This window comes from Stegodyphus dumicola, chromosome 1, assembly GCF_044657685.1.
Source record: "Stegodyphus dumicola isolate Sdum_Otavi_A_Nest chromosome 1, ASM4465768v1".
Lineage (NCBI taxonomy): Eukaryota > Metazoa > Arthropoda > Arachnida > Araneae > Eresidae > Stegodyphus > Stegodyphus dumicola.
Window position 1 is genome coordinate 251,481,142 of NC_140768.1, and position 18,824 is coordinate 251,499,965.

The following is an 18,824-nucleotide window of genomic DNA, read 5'->3' on the forward strand; positions in this document are numbered from 1 at the left end:
TACTTGTTAGCTTTTCAATTTCTATTTCAATTATACATATATATATATATATATATATACGCAATTAATGCGGTACTTAATGAGGACTTTAGAGAGGTCGGCGAAGCTTAATATTATAATGTCCTCTAAATGCCTTTCCTCTGCTTAACTGCATGGCTTGGTTCGATGTGAAAATCTTCCATAGCGCATGTCAACATGTACACTGCGGGGGAAAAAAGGGGTGACAGTTCTATATCCCCCGTTCTGCTGGGCCGATTGAGGAAATTCAACATGCGCTTTTCATGTCTCGAAAGCGCAACTTAGGATATGTATTAGATTTATATGTAGCATTCTTCTAAAATAGTTATTTTGATACAAAATCGGACTATTTCTGAAATGGCATGCAAATGTTTTCCCGTATTCCGATTCTGCGACTTAAATTAAGCCAAACGGCCAAATTTTGTAAAAGTCACACGAGTAGTTTTTAAAAATTTAGCTCTCAAAATTTTAGCTCCTCAATGTTAATTTAATTGGACATATGTTTATTAATATCACTGTTTTATTAAACTTACTTGTTTCCTTCTTCCAGAATTCAAACTTTAGGCTTAATACAAATATAATTTGCACGTTTTTTATGATTTAAAGTGTATATTTTTAAATATTTTTATAAATTTTTTGAAGACAATTTTGTGTTATAACCTATAAAATTTTTAACATCTTAAAGTAGATGTATTCCTAGGCACATCTGCAAAAAATTAGAGTTTTTATTCAAAACTTTCTAAGATATACATGAATTTACATATGGCGTTTTGAAATTTGGCATATTTATTATAAGCAATAATAACACCAAATGTGATTTACGCACTCTGTTAAATTGATCTGACAGTATGGAAGATGACATTTTTTCTGCTTGTGTAAAATGTAAAAACGAAAGGAAAATAGATTGCTATAAATTAAGTAGTTCGCCAAGTAAATTATTCTCGGCACAAGCTGAAAAAAATGCGCCAATATAAATTTTTGAATTTCTCCGTAAATTTCGCCCTAAATATTACAAAATTTAATATTTTGGCATAATTTGAGTCGTAGAATCGTAATGTAGAAACAACTGGCATGTCATTTCAGAAAAAGTCAGATTTTGTGTCAAAATACCTATGTCAAAACAATTGGTATTTACAAATCTAATATATATCCTAAATCGCGCTTTCGAGACATGAAAAACGCAATTTGGATTTCGTCAATCGTCCTAGTAGAACCGTAGAAATAGAACCCCAGTAGAACAGGAGAAATAAAACTGTTCCCCCTTTTTTTTCGCAATTTTTCATTTGAGATAGAAGTTTCCGATTTGTCGATGATGTGCAGTACTCAAGAGAATACTCAGGACTTAAAAAATGTGGGAAGTTGAATGGCGTCAAGTCGCCAAACCGAGAAATCAGACGCTTTGGAAACGTATCTTAAAGTATACTGTACTTTTTATGCTACTGCGCCATCCTGCTAAAAAAATGTATCCAACAACTGCGTATCTGTGAATCTGGCGATCTTCATTACTTCGCCGCAGTACGTGCTTAGTGTCTGTGACTCAGCCGTTTTCACTAAAACTTTCCACCGCTACAACAAGCAATGGTACTGGCCAACGTATCCTGGTATACTGTAGTTGCTATAGAATATGTACACATGTGTAGATATAAATGTGCTGCCCACGCGCATATGCATTCTGCCAGAGTAGCCAAAACTCAAATTGATACACTCAATACAAGCCAAAAATGCTCTCCTTGGAATTCAGTTTTGTTCACACCCACTTTGAAATAAATATTTACCCGATTTTAATAAGTTTTTGGGATCGTACCTACTTTTGAAACATTTTGTATATAACTAAATATCAACGGTAATGAAACTATACCTATGATAATATAATACATGAAATACAAATTTTAATGCTTATTAATAAAGGTGAAAATACACCAATTACAAGCTTAAATTATTATTAATACCCTGATTTTGGTGGTTATCTTTGATATAATATGATATAAAATTGGTTATATATTTATTAAATGTAGTAATAAAAAGTAAATTATAAAATCAATTCCAGTTATTTGTCTGGAACATTTGGTTGTAAATAATATGTACATCAGAAAAAAAAAATCAGAATTTCACAAAAAAAAAAAAAAAAAAAAAAAAAAAAAATGCTTAAATTTAGCAGAGTAATTTAATTCTTAAATGATTTATTTTAATTTTAAACTAAATTTAATTTTAGATATCTAGTATTATTTCATTTTACAGTTCTATTATTTTTACAAATAGTTATTTTAATTTGTTAGCCTTTTCTCATTTCCCTCGCATTTCCTTGCCAATATGTAAAACAGTCAGGGTGAGCGAAAGTCTATTTCAAACTGAAGTGGAGAAAAGTTTAGTTAGAGAGTAATTTCGCTATTGAGAGCGCACATGCTTATTCTATCAGCTATTAACTTTGCATTTCGGTATCGCATTCTTGCCGCCGAAATTATTATCTCGCTAGTGTAGATTTCTGAGTCAACATGTTAGGTTAAATCGAGTTGTGCAGTCTTGGATTACTATTTAACCTTTGAATTTAGTTGTTACATTATCTTGTTCCTCACCAGAAGTAGTTGGTGACTGTTTAAGCACGTATGTAAACTAACTGTGTTCAATAAAATGGTATTTTACACCTATCCCTTATTGTATTCATCTTCGAGTGTTTGCGAGAAGTTTCACCTTCAAATAGATCTAGTTACTGTGTGTGTTAGCAAAGAAGACTGGATTCTATATCTCAATAAATATCAGGTTTTTTTTATAAATAACAGACCAAAATATGAAAGATCACCAGCGGACATGTTGATCGTGTTTTGATGACCTCTTAAAATTATGTTCGTTTCTCAGAAAAATTACATATTTTGCGCTACAAAAGACTATTTTATTGTGTTTATGTCTTGTGCTACTTAAAGACTACTTTTTTTCTCGTTTACACGGCTTCTCTTGGATTATCTGATGTTTCCAGTCGCCATTGGTACTTAGGCCTAATGACGTTGTTTGTTTACTTTCTATCTATACTTTGTACATATCTACGTAGCTGTTTTGGATATATTTTGCTATGCAATGTATGTAAGTTCTGTTTTATTTCCTACTCTGTGCACTGGAAGTGATTTTTGGCGTTTATTATCATTTGCATATACGTTTTGCTACTTTGATGCATGTTTGTTACGACTTTCTATTTCTTGTAAATTTTCCCATGAATGAGGTTGAAAAGTATGTTATTTGCTTTCTTCTGTGGATTGTTATTAGTTTTTATATGTTTAGTATAATTGCACACTCATTTTGTTATGTAATTATGCGTTTGAGGTTTCCACTGTAAACAAGTTATTCATTGTGCATAATTGTTTCTGAGCTGTGAAGTTTGTATTGCCTTCTTAAGGAATTATTTGTAATTTCATGCTTAGTGCACAGTTTCTTTTGGTTATATCGTGTTTTTTATGTATCTTTGTGAATGAAACTGCTAATTGGCGTTATACTGTGAATATGATTTTCTGAAATGTGCAAACAATTTCTGATATTTGCTTAAAAAATTTTAAATTAATTTTTTTCAATTAGAATTACGGTTTCTACGCAAAAACAAGCAATTCGGCCAGCGGGCAAATAGACAGATTTTTCGGTGCACAAGTTTACTTTTGGTCTCACTCGGCAAAGACACTGAAGGCGTAGAAATGTATTTAATTTATTGTGGACGCTATTCTGAGTCAATATATGAGTTAATTTAATAATTTAAATGATAATTCTAGAATGGATTAAGCATAATTTAATTCGTAATAATAAAAGAAGACGTTACTTCGTTGTTGCGAATCTTAGTTTCTCTAGGTTGGCATCAGATTCACTATTCTGCTAAGTTTCAAATTTAAACAAATATGGCTGCTGTGTCAAAACAAAAATAGGCTTAGCCGCACTGAAACAAATTTTAACTTGTTGATAATTCTGAAACTATAACATGCAGGTTAACTAAAGGCATAAAAACCTTAACCGGAAGATAAGAACAACATAATTCAATCATTTTTAAAGCAACAATTACACAATTTACAAACATATAAGAATAAAGAAAGTAAGTTAACTGAGTCGAGCAACAGAGTATATATATATATATTTATATTTATATACGTTTGGTGCGGCAGATTGCAATCAAAATAGGAGGTGCACATCTACATGTTATAGCAGCCCCAAATACAAAATTTCAACTTTCAGAGGGTACTCGTTTTAGAGTTATGCGAGATAAACACATACACACGTAGCTACGTACAGACGCCACAATAAAATTTCTTCAGAATCCATTTAAAATCAGTTTTATAACTTTTTTGGGGAAAAAGAGTCCTTTATTCTGTCCTTACGTACATATGTCAGGTAAAAACATTGTTAAATTGCATTCGATAGTGGTCAAAACGGATATTTAACGGATATTTTCGTTGAAATATGCTGCCTGAAATTTTTCGCCATTACAATACTTCCTTTTTACTTTCATACAAGAAAGCAAAAATTACACTCACTCATAAAATGAGAGCCTCCAACATTATCTTATATGAAGAGGGGTGAAAGGGACAATTGTGCAGAGGTAATAACAGGCTTTTGTTTCGGAATCAGTGCTCCTTAACATACGCTGCATTTATCATACACTCACCCATAAATTTTAACATACATTTACCATAATTTCATATTACTTATTCTGTATTTATTTCACTAATTCTTTTAATGTTTTCAAGATAAAAATTGAAGAAACTAATACTTTTTAAAGTTTTCAAACAATAATTTCATTCTTAAAATATTGCAAAAATTAAAAAATATAAATTCAGACATTTAAACAATAATATGAAAATACTAATCGTATTAGGAACCTTCCGTAAGTAAAATCTTAAAATTTCTTTACTATTTATCAAATTCAGTATTTTTTAACTCAAATTTACGAAAATACATTATAAATAAATCATATTTTTTAATTAATGATATTAATCTTAAAATGATTCAATAAATCGTAATACAATTACTAATAAATGCAAAGTTATTTTAAAATTTAATTTACTCGATTAAAAAAGTTTCGCTTTGTAATTAAACTTAATAGCACTTCAACATCACTTTTGATAATATTCATTGTTTGCATGAGATGAGCACAGAAAACGCAAACGATCAGAAAACACTATTTCGTATTTCACATTTCACTGATAAAAGTGTTGACCTTCAAAGCAGTTTGGATGTTTAATTTACGTTTACACCATGATCAGAAATGCATAAATAATGCGAACAAGAAGTATTAATCACATTTAACTACGTTGAGACACTGATCTAATAACCTTGATTCGAAACAATACTTCCTCTCTGCTTCAGAGGAGTGCACCGTGATGTCGTACTTCATTTTTCTCTTTCGGAGTTTTGAACTTGCAGATATTCAATATCCGTTTTTAAATTTATTTTACACATCGAAGTTTAAAAAGGTGGTTGTTTAGTGAGATGACTTTTTCATTGGAATTTTAGCGCACAAGATATGTATCCTGTCAGACTCTGTTGTAATAGATTCTCTAGTAGAACGCAGGTAGTTGCATCCATAATGAAAGCAAGAAATTTGATGTCGAAGAATGCTGAAATGCTGATCCACAATGAATAAAAAATTTGTCAATCAAGGTATATTTAATTCAACTTTTATATCAGTAAACATGCTGCGGCCACAATCAAGTTGGCGCACTAATTGTGCCTATACCAAAAAGTTTCATATTTTAGATAAATTTGCAGTAATGAAGAAGGAGCAGACAGACTGCTGGTCCAGCTGGGTCAAAGCTTAGAAAGCAAGTACGTTGTGTTGAGGGTGAAATCTTAATTCAGATTGAGTTAGTTTTGGTTCGCAATGCATTTTGACCGGATAGTTAATACTGCTATAAAATTACTATTGCCTTAATTAAGACACAATAACACGCCGAATAAATACCAATTCAGAAGTCAAACAACAAAAATCAGCGTTATATTTACAAAATCTTCACAGGACTAGTTTCGATGGTTTTACCGAACCACCATCTTCAGCTGCAAAACCGCTGAAGATGGTGGTTCGGTAAAACAATCGAAACTAGTCCTGTGAAAATTTTGTAAATATAACGCTGATTTTTGTTGTTTGACTTCTGAATTACTATTGCCTGTTAAAGTTTTAGTTCCATTTACATCATCAGAATTACGTAAGAATCATATGACATAGAATAGTCTCGAAATGACTTAGTGCAAATAGAGGTTACTATTTTTAGAATACAGAAGGGAATTTAATTTACGCTGCTAATTTAAATTGTTTCATACTCTTTATTTTTCTGGCACAGACACACACATATATATATATAAGAATAAATTTAATTTAAATACAAATTTAATTAATTCTTTGCGCCATTGCTGCAAGGAATGAAATTTAAATTTAAACAAATTTAAATTTTAACAAACATGTATATACATGAAAAAAGCAAATTTAAAGTTAAAAAAATTTAAAAAATTTAAAAAAGTGCAAACATATAAAAGATTTCATTTTCGAACTAATCTTACCTTTATATATTAGTAGTGTTTTTAGGAAAGAAAGGGGTAATACCTAAATTAAAATGAAGGATAAAAGAGGTTATTGCCAATTATAATTAGATATTTTCTTTACAAACTTTTATCTTATATGTATGTAGTGAATATCTTCTTGAAAAATACATCTAAGAAACTGCTTGAAAGGACAGTGCGTTTAACTACAGTTCAAATATATTTACATTTTTGCATATAAATTAATGTAAACTGAATTGACTTTTGCGATAAACTTTTATTTACGTGTTTATCGTCATAATTTTTTCACTTCGTCTAACTCATCTAACTGCCAACTCACAAACGAAAAACATTAAAAGAATTATACGATGAGCAATCCGTGCGCCATTTGGTGTTCAAAATTTGCACTACATGTATAATTTTGTTTTTATGAAAAATTAAATGAACATCATATATATTCTTATCTCTCCAAAGAATATTAAAAATGTATTGCACAATAAATGTATTGTGAAGCAAAAATTTTATATTGGTATAAATGACCATCATATATATTTTTATCTCTCCGAAGAGTATTAAAAATTCATTGCACAATTAATGCATTGTGAAGCAAAAATTCTATATTGGTATATTTGCTTCAATTAGATTGTTTACGAGTATTATTTAAACCGATATAACTGAAATGTTACATAACTTCCCTTATTTCAAGCAAGAACACATTTTGTACTAAAACTCCACTTTCTCGACTTTTTTTTCTGAGAAATTATTTCAGAAAATTCTTCGAAAATCAAAAGAAGAGTAAGCTGATATTAATTATGATTGATTATCTTCATTTGATTTTGAATCTGAGATTACACAATCGACGCTCAAGAATTAATTTGCCATTTATTAAGCTTATCTGTCTCAAAACTTAAGTGAATAATTGTCTCTTTCAGACTAAAAGACCGATAATTATAATAAATGGCACAGTTAAAGCAAATAAATATTTGCGTGAAACAAATAGTTTAAAACTAAAATATATGCAGGGTAAATATAATTTTTCATATTTATTGCGCATATCATACGTTAACTGAAATATTTCCTTGATTTTTGCATGTTTGCTAGACCTAGCATTTGATTTAGGAGGAATCTGCGGTCTATCACTGATGCATGCGAAGTAATCTACAAGTGAATAATTTAACACTGACTCGAGATATCTTTCTTTTTCTTCCTTTTATTGGATAAAGCCATAATGGTTTGCAGGATAGCATACTATTAAGGAATATGTTTTTGTTTTCAAATGCTGGGATATTTTATCGGAGAGGAATGACAGAACGTTTCGGTTTTTGACGGTCTCACCAAAGGAAGAGTTGTGCAAGATGCGCTAAGGTGTTATTTGATATTACATAGTGAAATGTTGGATAGACAATTGAATTACTTGAATTACACACGCCCATGTTCTTTCCAGGATTCGAACACGAAAGCTATAACAACTGGCTCTTCTAACAGCATACTGAACAGGCGGCAGTAACAAAAATATTTATAAAAATTTGTTCTTTATAAACATAGTTAAATGTGCATAAAATGATATAAAATTCAAGTTTTATGACACGATCTTGTAATTTTTATGAACAAATGTATTACCTTTTAAATTTAATAATTCATACATATAATACAGAAAAGCGCATTGCACTTGAAATATTATTTTGGTCTTCTATGGATAAAATTATAACTGTAAAGTAGATATTTTTATGTCGATGTTAAAGAGAAAGGATCTTAATATATCCTTTCATTTTCAATGACACTTTGTAGTCTAAAATAGCTGTTTTGTTTTGTTTTATTTCAGATACAATGTAGTAATTCTGGTCGTGACTTATGTGCTACCTATTACGTCGATGACTTTCACATACTTCAGAGTCGGAAGAGAATTATGGGGCAGTCAAAGCATCGGTGAATGTACACAGAAGCAAATTGAGAGCGTCAACTCGAAGAGAAAAGTAAGTCTTATTCGAGCACTCCGAATTTTTACTTACGTACAATAAAACATCGAAACCAAATCAAATGCACAACTCCATTTGGTTTTTTCGTTTGTTTTTGTTGTTTATTTTCTTTCAATTTAAAAATTTTTGATGCAATAATCTGAAATGATATTTATAGCAACTATTTCAAAACTTAACATATTAAAGAAATTCTTCCTTCATAAATTGTGAGTAACTGAAACATACTAAATGTTAAAGAATGGGATTATGATGATAGGGGCGGACACTTAAAAAATATGCGAGATTCTTTGGGATAAACTTCTATGTATGCGCAAAATTACGGGAGATATAAAATGTTGAGTATTGTAATTTTGTGGCTGAAAACTATGAATGTAGTGAAGGTGATAAGATTCAACTACCGTATATAAATCGTTGAGGGTCCCCTTCCTATCATTTGCCTAAGTGATCAGTACCTTTGACATCTTGAAAAATATGGCCTTGACTGCATAATAAGAGTTCAATTACAAGAGAGCTTGGGGCAGAAAAGGATTATTTCGTGGCACATAGGTCAGATATGCACGTGAACAGGAAGCATTTTTCTTCTCTAGATGTTTGCTACTTGCATAGGGATGCACTAAAAAAATCCAGTTTCACAGAAGCAGATCTAATGCAGCTCTGGACAGATCCACAGTTTTTGACTTCGATATATTGATAATACACCCATATTCAGAAGTCAAACAACAAAAATCAGCGTTAATTTTCAAAATTATCACAGGACTGGTTTCGATAGTTTTACCGAACCACCATCCTCAGCTGCAAAACCGCAAAAATGTTTGCGGACTTCCAGATTCTCGGACCCGTCCCCTCGGCGTTCTTTCGATCAAAATTGAGCTAAATCGCACTTTTCCTGTGAGGTGCTCAAGGCTGATGCTGACGACAGGCATAAACTTGCGCTCCTTGTAACGAGTTATTTCATAGGCTTGGGCTGACTATGTCAAACAAGTGAGCATAAGTAACAACAACATAACAAATAATCAAATAATTTTCATCGTAAAAATTAAAAATATGTAAAGAAAATTTCACGCAGTCTTAATTGCCGAAAATTGCAATGCTCCTCAAAATAATTATCATGTACAATCGCATTGTGTAAAATACATTGTCGATTTTACAAACCTGATCAATGCAAATAAATAATCCTATCTACACAAACTGTCTCGGAACACATTCTGCGTCATTTCGTGGGTATCCTAAATAACCCAAAAGTAAACCAGTTTGTGGTAGTGATTATTTTCGTTGGTTGTGGTGGCAAACGTATATGTCACATGTTATGATAAACAGGAATATAGTGGCAACTTACCCCAGGACAAGATCCAGGTCTATAGCCCGCCGTGACGAGAGAGTGACAAACACGTGAAAACAGATTTAATTCTTGCTTTATTGGATACTAACAAGACTGAAGAGATATTCCTCTTTTTTTTAATCTGGTATGTCACATGACGATATGAGGCCTCCTCACTCAGAACAAAAAAAGATAGATCAATTCTTCCACACAGCCCCTCGAAGACTTGGTGTATTTCAGCTCACACACATGCAGGTACTCTTCATCGGGATGCCGGGCGAAAATGACAAGCCCGGGGAAAAAGGAGATTAGCTTAAATTTTGCAGCTACAACATCAAAAAGAAAGAAAATCACTTCCTTCATACACACTGGGAGACCAAAGAAAGCTTGCACGATAAACTCCCACAAGTTTGCATTTTTACTCCACTCTTACTGTCTTTCTCTATGCAGCATCTCCATCTCGCACCTTCACAATCTCCTCCTTCTCCTCCCTCTTCGTAGACAAAAAAAAAAACGCCTTTTATAAAGTTCCACAGTTAAGTTTTGCCGCCCAATGAAAAAAGATCCAGCGTCAGAAGGCAACCAATCGCAAAATACCTTCAGCTACCCAGGCAAACAGAAGTGAAGACGCTAGTTGTCTGACGCAATACTTTCTTCCGCTTACAACAGTTGTCTGATGCAATACTTTCCTCCGCTTACAACAGTTGTCTGATGAAATCTGTTCCTCACCTTACAACACAAGTTGGCGAAAAAAATGAAACTGTCACCAAAGGAATCTGATGCAAATATCTAAATATTGCCATAACGTAGTAAATAATTAATTCAATGTGACCTCGTCACACAGTTAAAACCATAAATTCCAAAAATTGGTCTATCACAATATTAAGGACCAGCCAGAAGAAATCTCGTAGCTCAACTTGATAACTCCAAACTCACAAATTTTTGTACTGGAATATTAAAAGAAAAAGTCATTCTCCAACTTTAATAAATCCATCTTCAGTTAAAATTCTATATAAAAATCGCAGTTATAAGAAAGGAATATAATCCTCGAAATTAGTTTCATGGATTTGTTCCATGCTTTGGGAGAATTCGAAAAATAGTTCTAAAAGTTATCAGCTCTTCAATCATAAATACTTGATCAATAAACATTTGGATCAAATAAGAAGCTATAAAACTTCAATGGAACAATTGTAGATATTATTCCTTATATATGAAGAATTAAATAATTTTCAACGATCAAAATATTAAACTTGAAAACTCACTAAATCAAAAGTCAGAAAGGATTTATATCCCGGGTTACCCAATTCAAACAGTCAGTTATGCACTTGAACTTGGGTGGGAACTTTTCGGAACAGCCTTACGTTTAAAGGTATTCCGTTTCACCTTCAGATTTTGCTGTCTTCTTTATTTATGCTTTTAGCTTCAGAATTAATAATTTAAAATTACTAAATTTTTAAGATGCTACCAACTACACACTTTTTTATTCCTCAGTTTCTTTTCTATCTTTTCGGGAACCCCTTTAAGCCTAATTTCTTCTTACCTCTTTTTATTGCTTCATCAAGAATTTTTCGTCTTCTTTTTTACTGTGTTTTTCGGCTAGTTACTCCTAAAATCCAGACTGCATTATCGTTCGGAGATTACTGAATACTCTGCAGTAAAAGAAACTCTAATTTTTACATACTAACCAGTTGTTCGAAAAATGACTCAGAGTTACACTGCGATAGAGCAGAGGGCAGAATAACCAATTTTCTGAACTCATTAGTTCACCGGACATATACACACTTTTATTGAAATAAACAGCAATAATCTTTTCACAAAGTACCAGAATCTAAAGTTTCTTTTCTATCTTTTCGAGAACTCCTTTAAGCCTAATTTCTTCTTACCTCTTTTTATTGCCTCATCAAGAATTTTTCGTCTTCTTTTTTACTGTGTTTTTCGGCTAGTTACTCCTAAAATCCAGACTGCATAATCGTTCGGAGATTACTGAATACTCTGCAGTAAAAGAAACTCTAATTTTTACATACTAACCAGTTGTTCGAAAAATGACTCAGAGTTACACTGTGATAGAGCAGAGAGCAGAATAACCAATTTTCTGAACTCATTAGTTCACCGGACATATATACGCTTTTATTGAAATAAACAGCAATAATCTTTTCACAAAGTACCAGAATCTAATTAGATTCATTTCGTTAAGTATGTAAATATTAAATTTAGGAATTAATTTGTAATGAATGTATTATGCTTTAGTAATGAAATTCTGAACATTTCCTTGACATCTTGGTATTTTTAATGCATATGTAACGAATTAGTAATGAAATTTACACATCTTTTATTGAGTTTTCAGATTTAGTTGATTTCGTGTGGAAACATAAAATACCTTTCTAATTATGCTAGATTTATGAAAATTTGATTTCACTTCTCAATATCAATGAGAAAGTATTTACCTATGTTTCTGTAACACTACTGATGATATTTACTTTAGTATCTATAAAACTGCTTGTCGCTGTTTCCTTTACTTAGTGGCATGACTTTAATTCTAAAGTACAGAATAATTTTGCTGTTGCGTAGATAAATGTAGCAATGTCAAACAGGAATAGCGAAGCGAACACTATCGAAAAGTTAATATAACATTTAATTCTTTGTTAACCGAGTTATCGACTTGTAAACCGTCGTCATATAACGCAAAAGTCTTTTGAAGTGATTTATTTTATTTTGCTAAAGTATGTTTATTTAATAAACATGTCTATTCCCAATTTCCCAGTTGTTTTTAATTAATGAGCGACTTTTGATTGAAAGGTAATTAAATAAAACTATTTTCCTTCTCTTAATTTAATGACGTTTTACAAAGTTTAAAAGCAATAAAAAAGATCATGTATTTAGTTAATCTTTTACAACAAATAATTTACTTTTGCAATTAAGATACAACTGAATAAAATGTTCCTTAATAACAAATGAATTTATGACAGTGTTTTATTTTAGTCATCGGATTTCTCTAGGAGAACTTTCTAAAGTATTTTCTTTTGGGCAATTTTCCTATCTTTATTAATATTCCTAAAATATATTTGCTTCAAAATAACTTTCATTTCGTAATGCACTTTCCTTGAAGCGTTTTCTAATATTAATTTCGAAATCCCTATCGGAAAGGCGGGATAAAAATAAAAGATTAAGAATTTCTGATTAGGTTTTTCATGCTTTTCAAGCTTCAACTAGTACTGTAAGGGTTCCATACTTTCCAGTCTAAGGCCCAGTCCAGCTTAATATTATTTTCAGCATTTTAATTAAAGGTTAAAGAAAAGATCTTTTCTTAATGAATGAATCACAAAATTCAACATTTAACCTATTACTCTCGAAAGCTTATTTCAGCTTCTAAGTTGTTTTTATGTTAGTTCTTTCTTCTAACTTATATTTCTTCCGTAAAAGTTCACTAGAACGCAGGTTAAATTAGGTTTAAATAAGGCGTGAATTCGTAGTTTAAAGAGACTGGTACAGGAATGTGGCAGGAAGCAATCCATTTCCGGAATGATCCATCTGCTCGTCGATCTAAGTTTAGTAAAGATTTTTGAATGTGCAAGCTTTTAGGCTTAGGCTTACCACATCCAGAAGTGCCGATAGTTCCCATAGTTACAGAGGCTTAGTTAGATACTGAAGTTATTTGTTATGTTTTACTTATCTAAGTATTTGTATTTCTAACATTCTACAAGAGATAAAGGATAAGTTTTTAGTAATTTAATTGTTCTTCCAAGAAGCGGCTTTCATAACGCTTGAATTCGGTTTTTACTTCTGAAATATGTAGTTTGAGTTCTAGACTTCTAATTGAATGCAAAGATGAGTACTCAACAGAAGAACAGAAGGTTAAATGACGCGTAGTTCAAAAGCTAAATGAGTTGAACCTTACATTTTTACCCTAATAACGATAAAATAATGTCAGTTTATCACGTGCCTTACTAAGTCATAATGTTAGTGTATATATATACAGTTAGTCAATAAAGTCTGCGTACATCAAGAAAAGTAATATCAAATCCAAATTTTAAGGTGCGAAAAAGGTAGTTTCTTAAAGTTTTATTTTTTTTTAATTTAGTTTCAATAAGGGACTTTGAAATTATTTAACTGTAATATTTTCATATATAATAATTTATGCACACTAATTTTTAAAAGATAAGTGGCCAGAAATCAAAGCCAATAAAGTTTGCGTACAACGCGAAGGAGGCGAGAGATTTCTTATCTAACTCTTAAACTTCAAACTTGAGAATGCAAAGAAGGTTACACTTTCAAGGTCATTGACTTCCGAAGCAAATTTCACGTTGATTGGAAGTTGTTATTTCTATTTTCTTTGACGAAAATGACAACCAATAAAGAGATTCCTTTTGTTACGAGACAACTAATTATCAAATTGAGAGATGAAGGTAAAACTCTTCGCTATATTGGTAAAAACCATTTAAAAACTATTTTCTAGTGTTCAAAGAGTTATTCAAAACTATCTTGATACTGGTAGTCTTGCTATAAAACCAAGATTTGGGAGACCGAAGAAGCTAACGCAGAGAGAAGAAAGAAAAATTCTTTTACAAACAAAATCCTAAACTTTCTGCTGCAAGCATTGCAAAAGACAGCAACAAGAAAATTTCTCCTGAAACTGTACGAAAAGTGCTATGAAAGACCGATTATCATGGACGCAAACCTAGGTCTAAGGCATACATTTCCGAGACAAATAGAAAGAAAAGAATTCTTTTGCCAAAACATATTTAAACTCTTCTCAGGACTTCTGGAACAATCTAATTTGGTCAGATGAAAGTAAATTTACAATATTTAAAGTTAATGGTTAATGGCCACCCTATTGTATGGAGACAACCAGGAACAGAACAGAATCTGAGAAATTTAAATCCAACTGTGAAACATGGAGCTGACGGTGTGATGGTATGAGGGTGTATGTCGTCGAAAGGAGTTGGAAATTTTCCCATTATTGATAAAGTCATGGATCAGTATGTTTATCTGGATATTCTGAAGAAAAATCTACGAGACAGTGCCCGAAATTTAAAGCTTTCTAATACCTTTATTTTCCAACAAGACAACGACCCGAAACATACAGCTAAAATTGTGAAGGAATATCTCCTCTATCACACTCCAAGACAGTTGCGTACTCCTCCACAGTCACCAGACCTCAGTCCAATCAAACATTTGTGGGCAAAATTGAAGAAACGAATTCAAAAACACAATATTACTTCGCGAAATGAGCTAATTAGTAAATTGCAGGAAGAATGGGCGAAATTTACATCGGGTGACACTGAAAAACTAGTTCAGTCAATGCCCAGACGTCTGCAAGCTGTTTTGAAGAATAAAGGATATCCTACAAAGTATAATGTAAAAAACTTATATTTTGCTTTTTTTTTTTTTTTTTTTTTGAAGAGTACGCAGACTTATTGGAGGGAATTTCTGAATTTTTTTAGAAAATACATTTTTGAAAAAATGTAAAAAGTATTACACTGATATTATTTAGTTTTTATTTAAGCTTACAGTTTTAGCTAATAGAAGAAAACAATGCAATGATTAAAATACATTTTTCTATGCTTTAAGTGTTTTTTTTAATTTAAAATTAAGTCTGTACGCAGACTTTTGTGTCTAACTGTATATATATAGAGAGAGAGAGAGATGATCGTGCAGTGAATTGTCTTAACTGACGTTTTGTTTTATTTTTTGAATGGTTTCTAGTATTAACAATCATCTAGATATAATTTAGAAACGAGACTCTCTTGAAAATTTTGAAGCTGCTCCTTAAAAAAGGTCAAAGGAATATTTAACATTTTTGTATTTTATATCAGTTTTATACAATTAATTGCATTCTTTTAGTTTAAATTTTGAGAGGCTGATGTTTAAATTATTTATATAACATTTTCTCGTAAAGGGAAGTCTACCTTTCATAATTTAATTTTAATTTATTGTTATCTCTTTATTAATCACTTGGTTTCGCATATATTGTATATATATAAATTTCTAATATATAATAATATAGTATATTGTTATATATTGGAATATATTTCAATTTCTCAATTTTTGTTTAAATAGAGATATATAGAGTGGAGCGGTACATTTGTATTCTACATTTTTTTATAATCTTCTGCATGCTTTACATTCTGAGATACAAAATAATTATTTGAATTATGCATTTTTGCATATGATTTTAAATGAAAATTGCAGTAACATATCATTTGCTTAAACTTATTAGTTACTTTAATATTAATCATCGTTAATGAATAATTTAAGAATGGATTTCGTTAAATATAGGGATATGGAACAAATATATTTATTGCAGAAATTTATAATCTTGTTTAGAAAATGATGAGTGCACATAAGAATAATTAAAATTTCAAAATATGTTATAAACGATGTAGATATTCATGTTTTGAGTTTGGAAAAAAAGTGTTTTGTTAAGATTATAAAATCTCTTTTGTTACACTTTTTTTATTTTATTACGTGCATCGCCGTTAGGAAAGGGGGGAATGCAGCGTGGAGGATTTGTTTTTAGGGAAACTGGTTCTTATCCACTTAACTACGAATATACCTACGCAGCGAGCTCTTTCGCCGACCGCGGCTTCAACCGTGGTTTGAACTGCCAGTGTTCAGGGGCATTTACCTCTCGGGCGCTGGTGGCTATTTTGTTATATTTAAGGAATATTTACACTCATTGTAAGAAATGGACTGATATTTTACATTTTAAAGTTAGAGGCTATATTGAGGTTTTATACAAAAACTGAAAAGCGAAATGCTTGCATTAGTTTGTAATTAAATCTGAAATATCAGTTTAAAGTAAATAATGTTTCGATGTTAACAGAAAGTGAAGAGCAGTGTGATATAGGCTACCAAAATGAAGTGACAGGCTTCATTATTTACATATAGCCAATTCATGACTTTATGTGCATAAATAAAAATTTAAAATAATTCTTAAGGAATTTATTGTATAATTATTATGCTACGATTCTAAAGTATTAAAACTCTGTAAGAATATTATTAATTTGTTTTTAAGCATTTGAAAAACTTATAAATTACTTCTTTAATTTTTTGGCGTGTTATAAATTGAAGGTATTACAGTTATAGCAAAGACCTCCTTAGAAGGCCTCCTTAGAAGTTATTTGCTAGTAGATCACAAAAGAATATTATAAAGTGATAAACCTCAAATATCTTTTATTGAAGTTTTAGCCTTCAAGGCAAGGTAATGACGTCATATATACCAAATTTTGAAAATATGTACCTCAATCATTTTTTTTTTCATATGGAAATCAACCTTTCATGTTTATTTTTTTAAATGTATAAAATGTTTTTAAAGTTAGAAACCGTGAAACATTATAAAAAGCTAGACTTCGTAATTTTTAGTCCAAAGGGATTTGAATCCCGAAGGACTATTAGTTTCGTTTTGGCATTTTGCGTCGGACGGATAAATGTCGGTTCACTTTTCAAACTGTTGCCATAAAATTTTAGAGTCCTGCATTATATTTGAAGAAATTAAATAATGAAAATCTGCGTAAATGTATGTATATTTCTCACATTGTCATAAAATAACGGTACATAGAGTCATCGAATTTTGAATAACGTAATCCTCCAACGAATATGAGCATGTGGAAGACCAAATTTGAAATTTGAAATTTGTTTTATGACCGATTTCCTATTTTTTAAAACTTTGACGAATTTTTGATTAACAAACTCAAGGATTTCAAAGCGAGCAATGGCAACGTTGTGCAGAAAAAACATTTTTATCTCCAGCGCGTGAGTCTCTGTATCGGAAATTCTAAAGATATGCTCGTTTTAAAACTATTTTGCGATATTGCTGTTGCACTGGATCTTATGGTTTAAGTGCGAGGAACATGATATTTAATAAAGAAAGGTAACACACAAAATGTTAAAAAACGTCCCTTTGGACGTAATTTAAAATCTGAAACATTTCAGATTTTTTTTTTTTTAAATTTATTTTTTACATATAATAATGACAAACAATGAGGGATTGCATATTCAGCTAAGAAATCGGTGAGAATCTGAATAGTATTAGGTCTGAAGCACTGGACAACTTTTTGGTGAGGCATAATGAGGCACTGGACAACTTCGCATTGTTTAACTGACGCTATCTAAACGAAATCCGTTTTAGCTGCTGGATCATGAACATAGGGCAGTTTATTACTCTATTTCCCTAACTTTTAAGAAGCCCTGATAAAGCGGGCGAAGTTCATTAACCTTGGGCGATTTCTATTATTGAACTAATAATGAATTAAAAGTTGTTATCAGCAAAAATTTCAAGAAATTGTCTCACTGTCAATCTAAAGGTAAAGGTCAAATGATGGATATCCTGAAGACATGAACAAGCAAACTTCAGTCACGCATTCAGTCATGAAACACAAAGGGACATATGCAAGTATTTTGGATTCCTAACATACATCATTTTGATAGGTTCATGTATTATGTTATACGATGCATGTATTATAAGGTATATGGAATTTGACGGCAAATTTCATTGTAGAGGTAGTGCGCACGAAAGTGAAAATACACACTTTATGTTCTTAAATGCACTATGTTCATTAAACAGTGATTCCTAATGCTGCCTTTAATTCCGAAACAGTTATTCAGGCATATATTTCTCGGTATAAAAATGCTGTTATAAGCAAAATATTCATGTTATGCCAATTTGTAAAAAAAAAAAAAAAAAAAAAAAAAAAAAAAAAAAAAAAATAACACTGAATTTAAATTTTTACACCGTTCTCATGCCTTTGTAATTATTATTCAATCGAAAAATGAAACACGAAACATCTGACGTCCATAATATAACAGTCTTCTTTTTTATTTGTTTGTAAATGGGAATCTAAATCTAAAAAAATTCGGGACTAACCCTAACCTATATTCAAGTAAAATTTTATTAATTGTGAAATACTCCGTTGCTTTTATATACAGATTTCGTAAAATCAAGGAATCTTTGCATAAATATTTGGTCAAAATAATATATTTGAACCTGTTTGTTTGGAATATTAGTAGCTTCG

General features: G+C 31.1%; 1 protein-coding gene across 1 annotated transcript in view; it reads left to right on the forward strand.

The window, feature by feature from the left end:
• The window catches only part of LOC118192439 (tachykinin-like peptides receptor 99D), a 434,504-nt gene that overhangs the window by 361,734 nt on the left and 53,946 nt on the right, over positions 1–18,824 (forward strand). Inside the window, exon 4 of the mRNA XM_085827297.1 lies at positions 8,342–8,492. Within this exon, the coding sequence (XP_085683423.1) occupies positions 8,342–8,492 (151 nt within the window). The remainder of the gene's footprint in view (positions 1–8,341; positions 8,493–18,824) is intronic.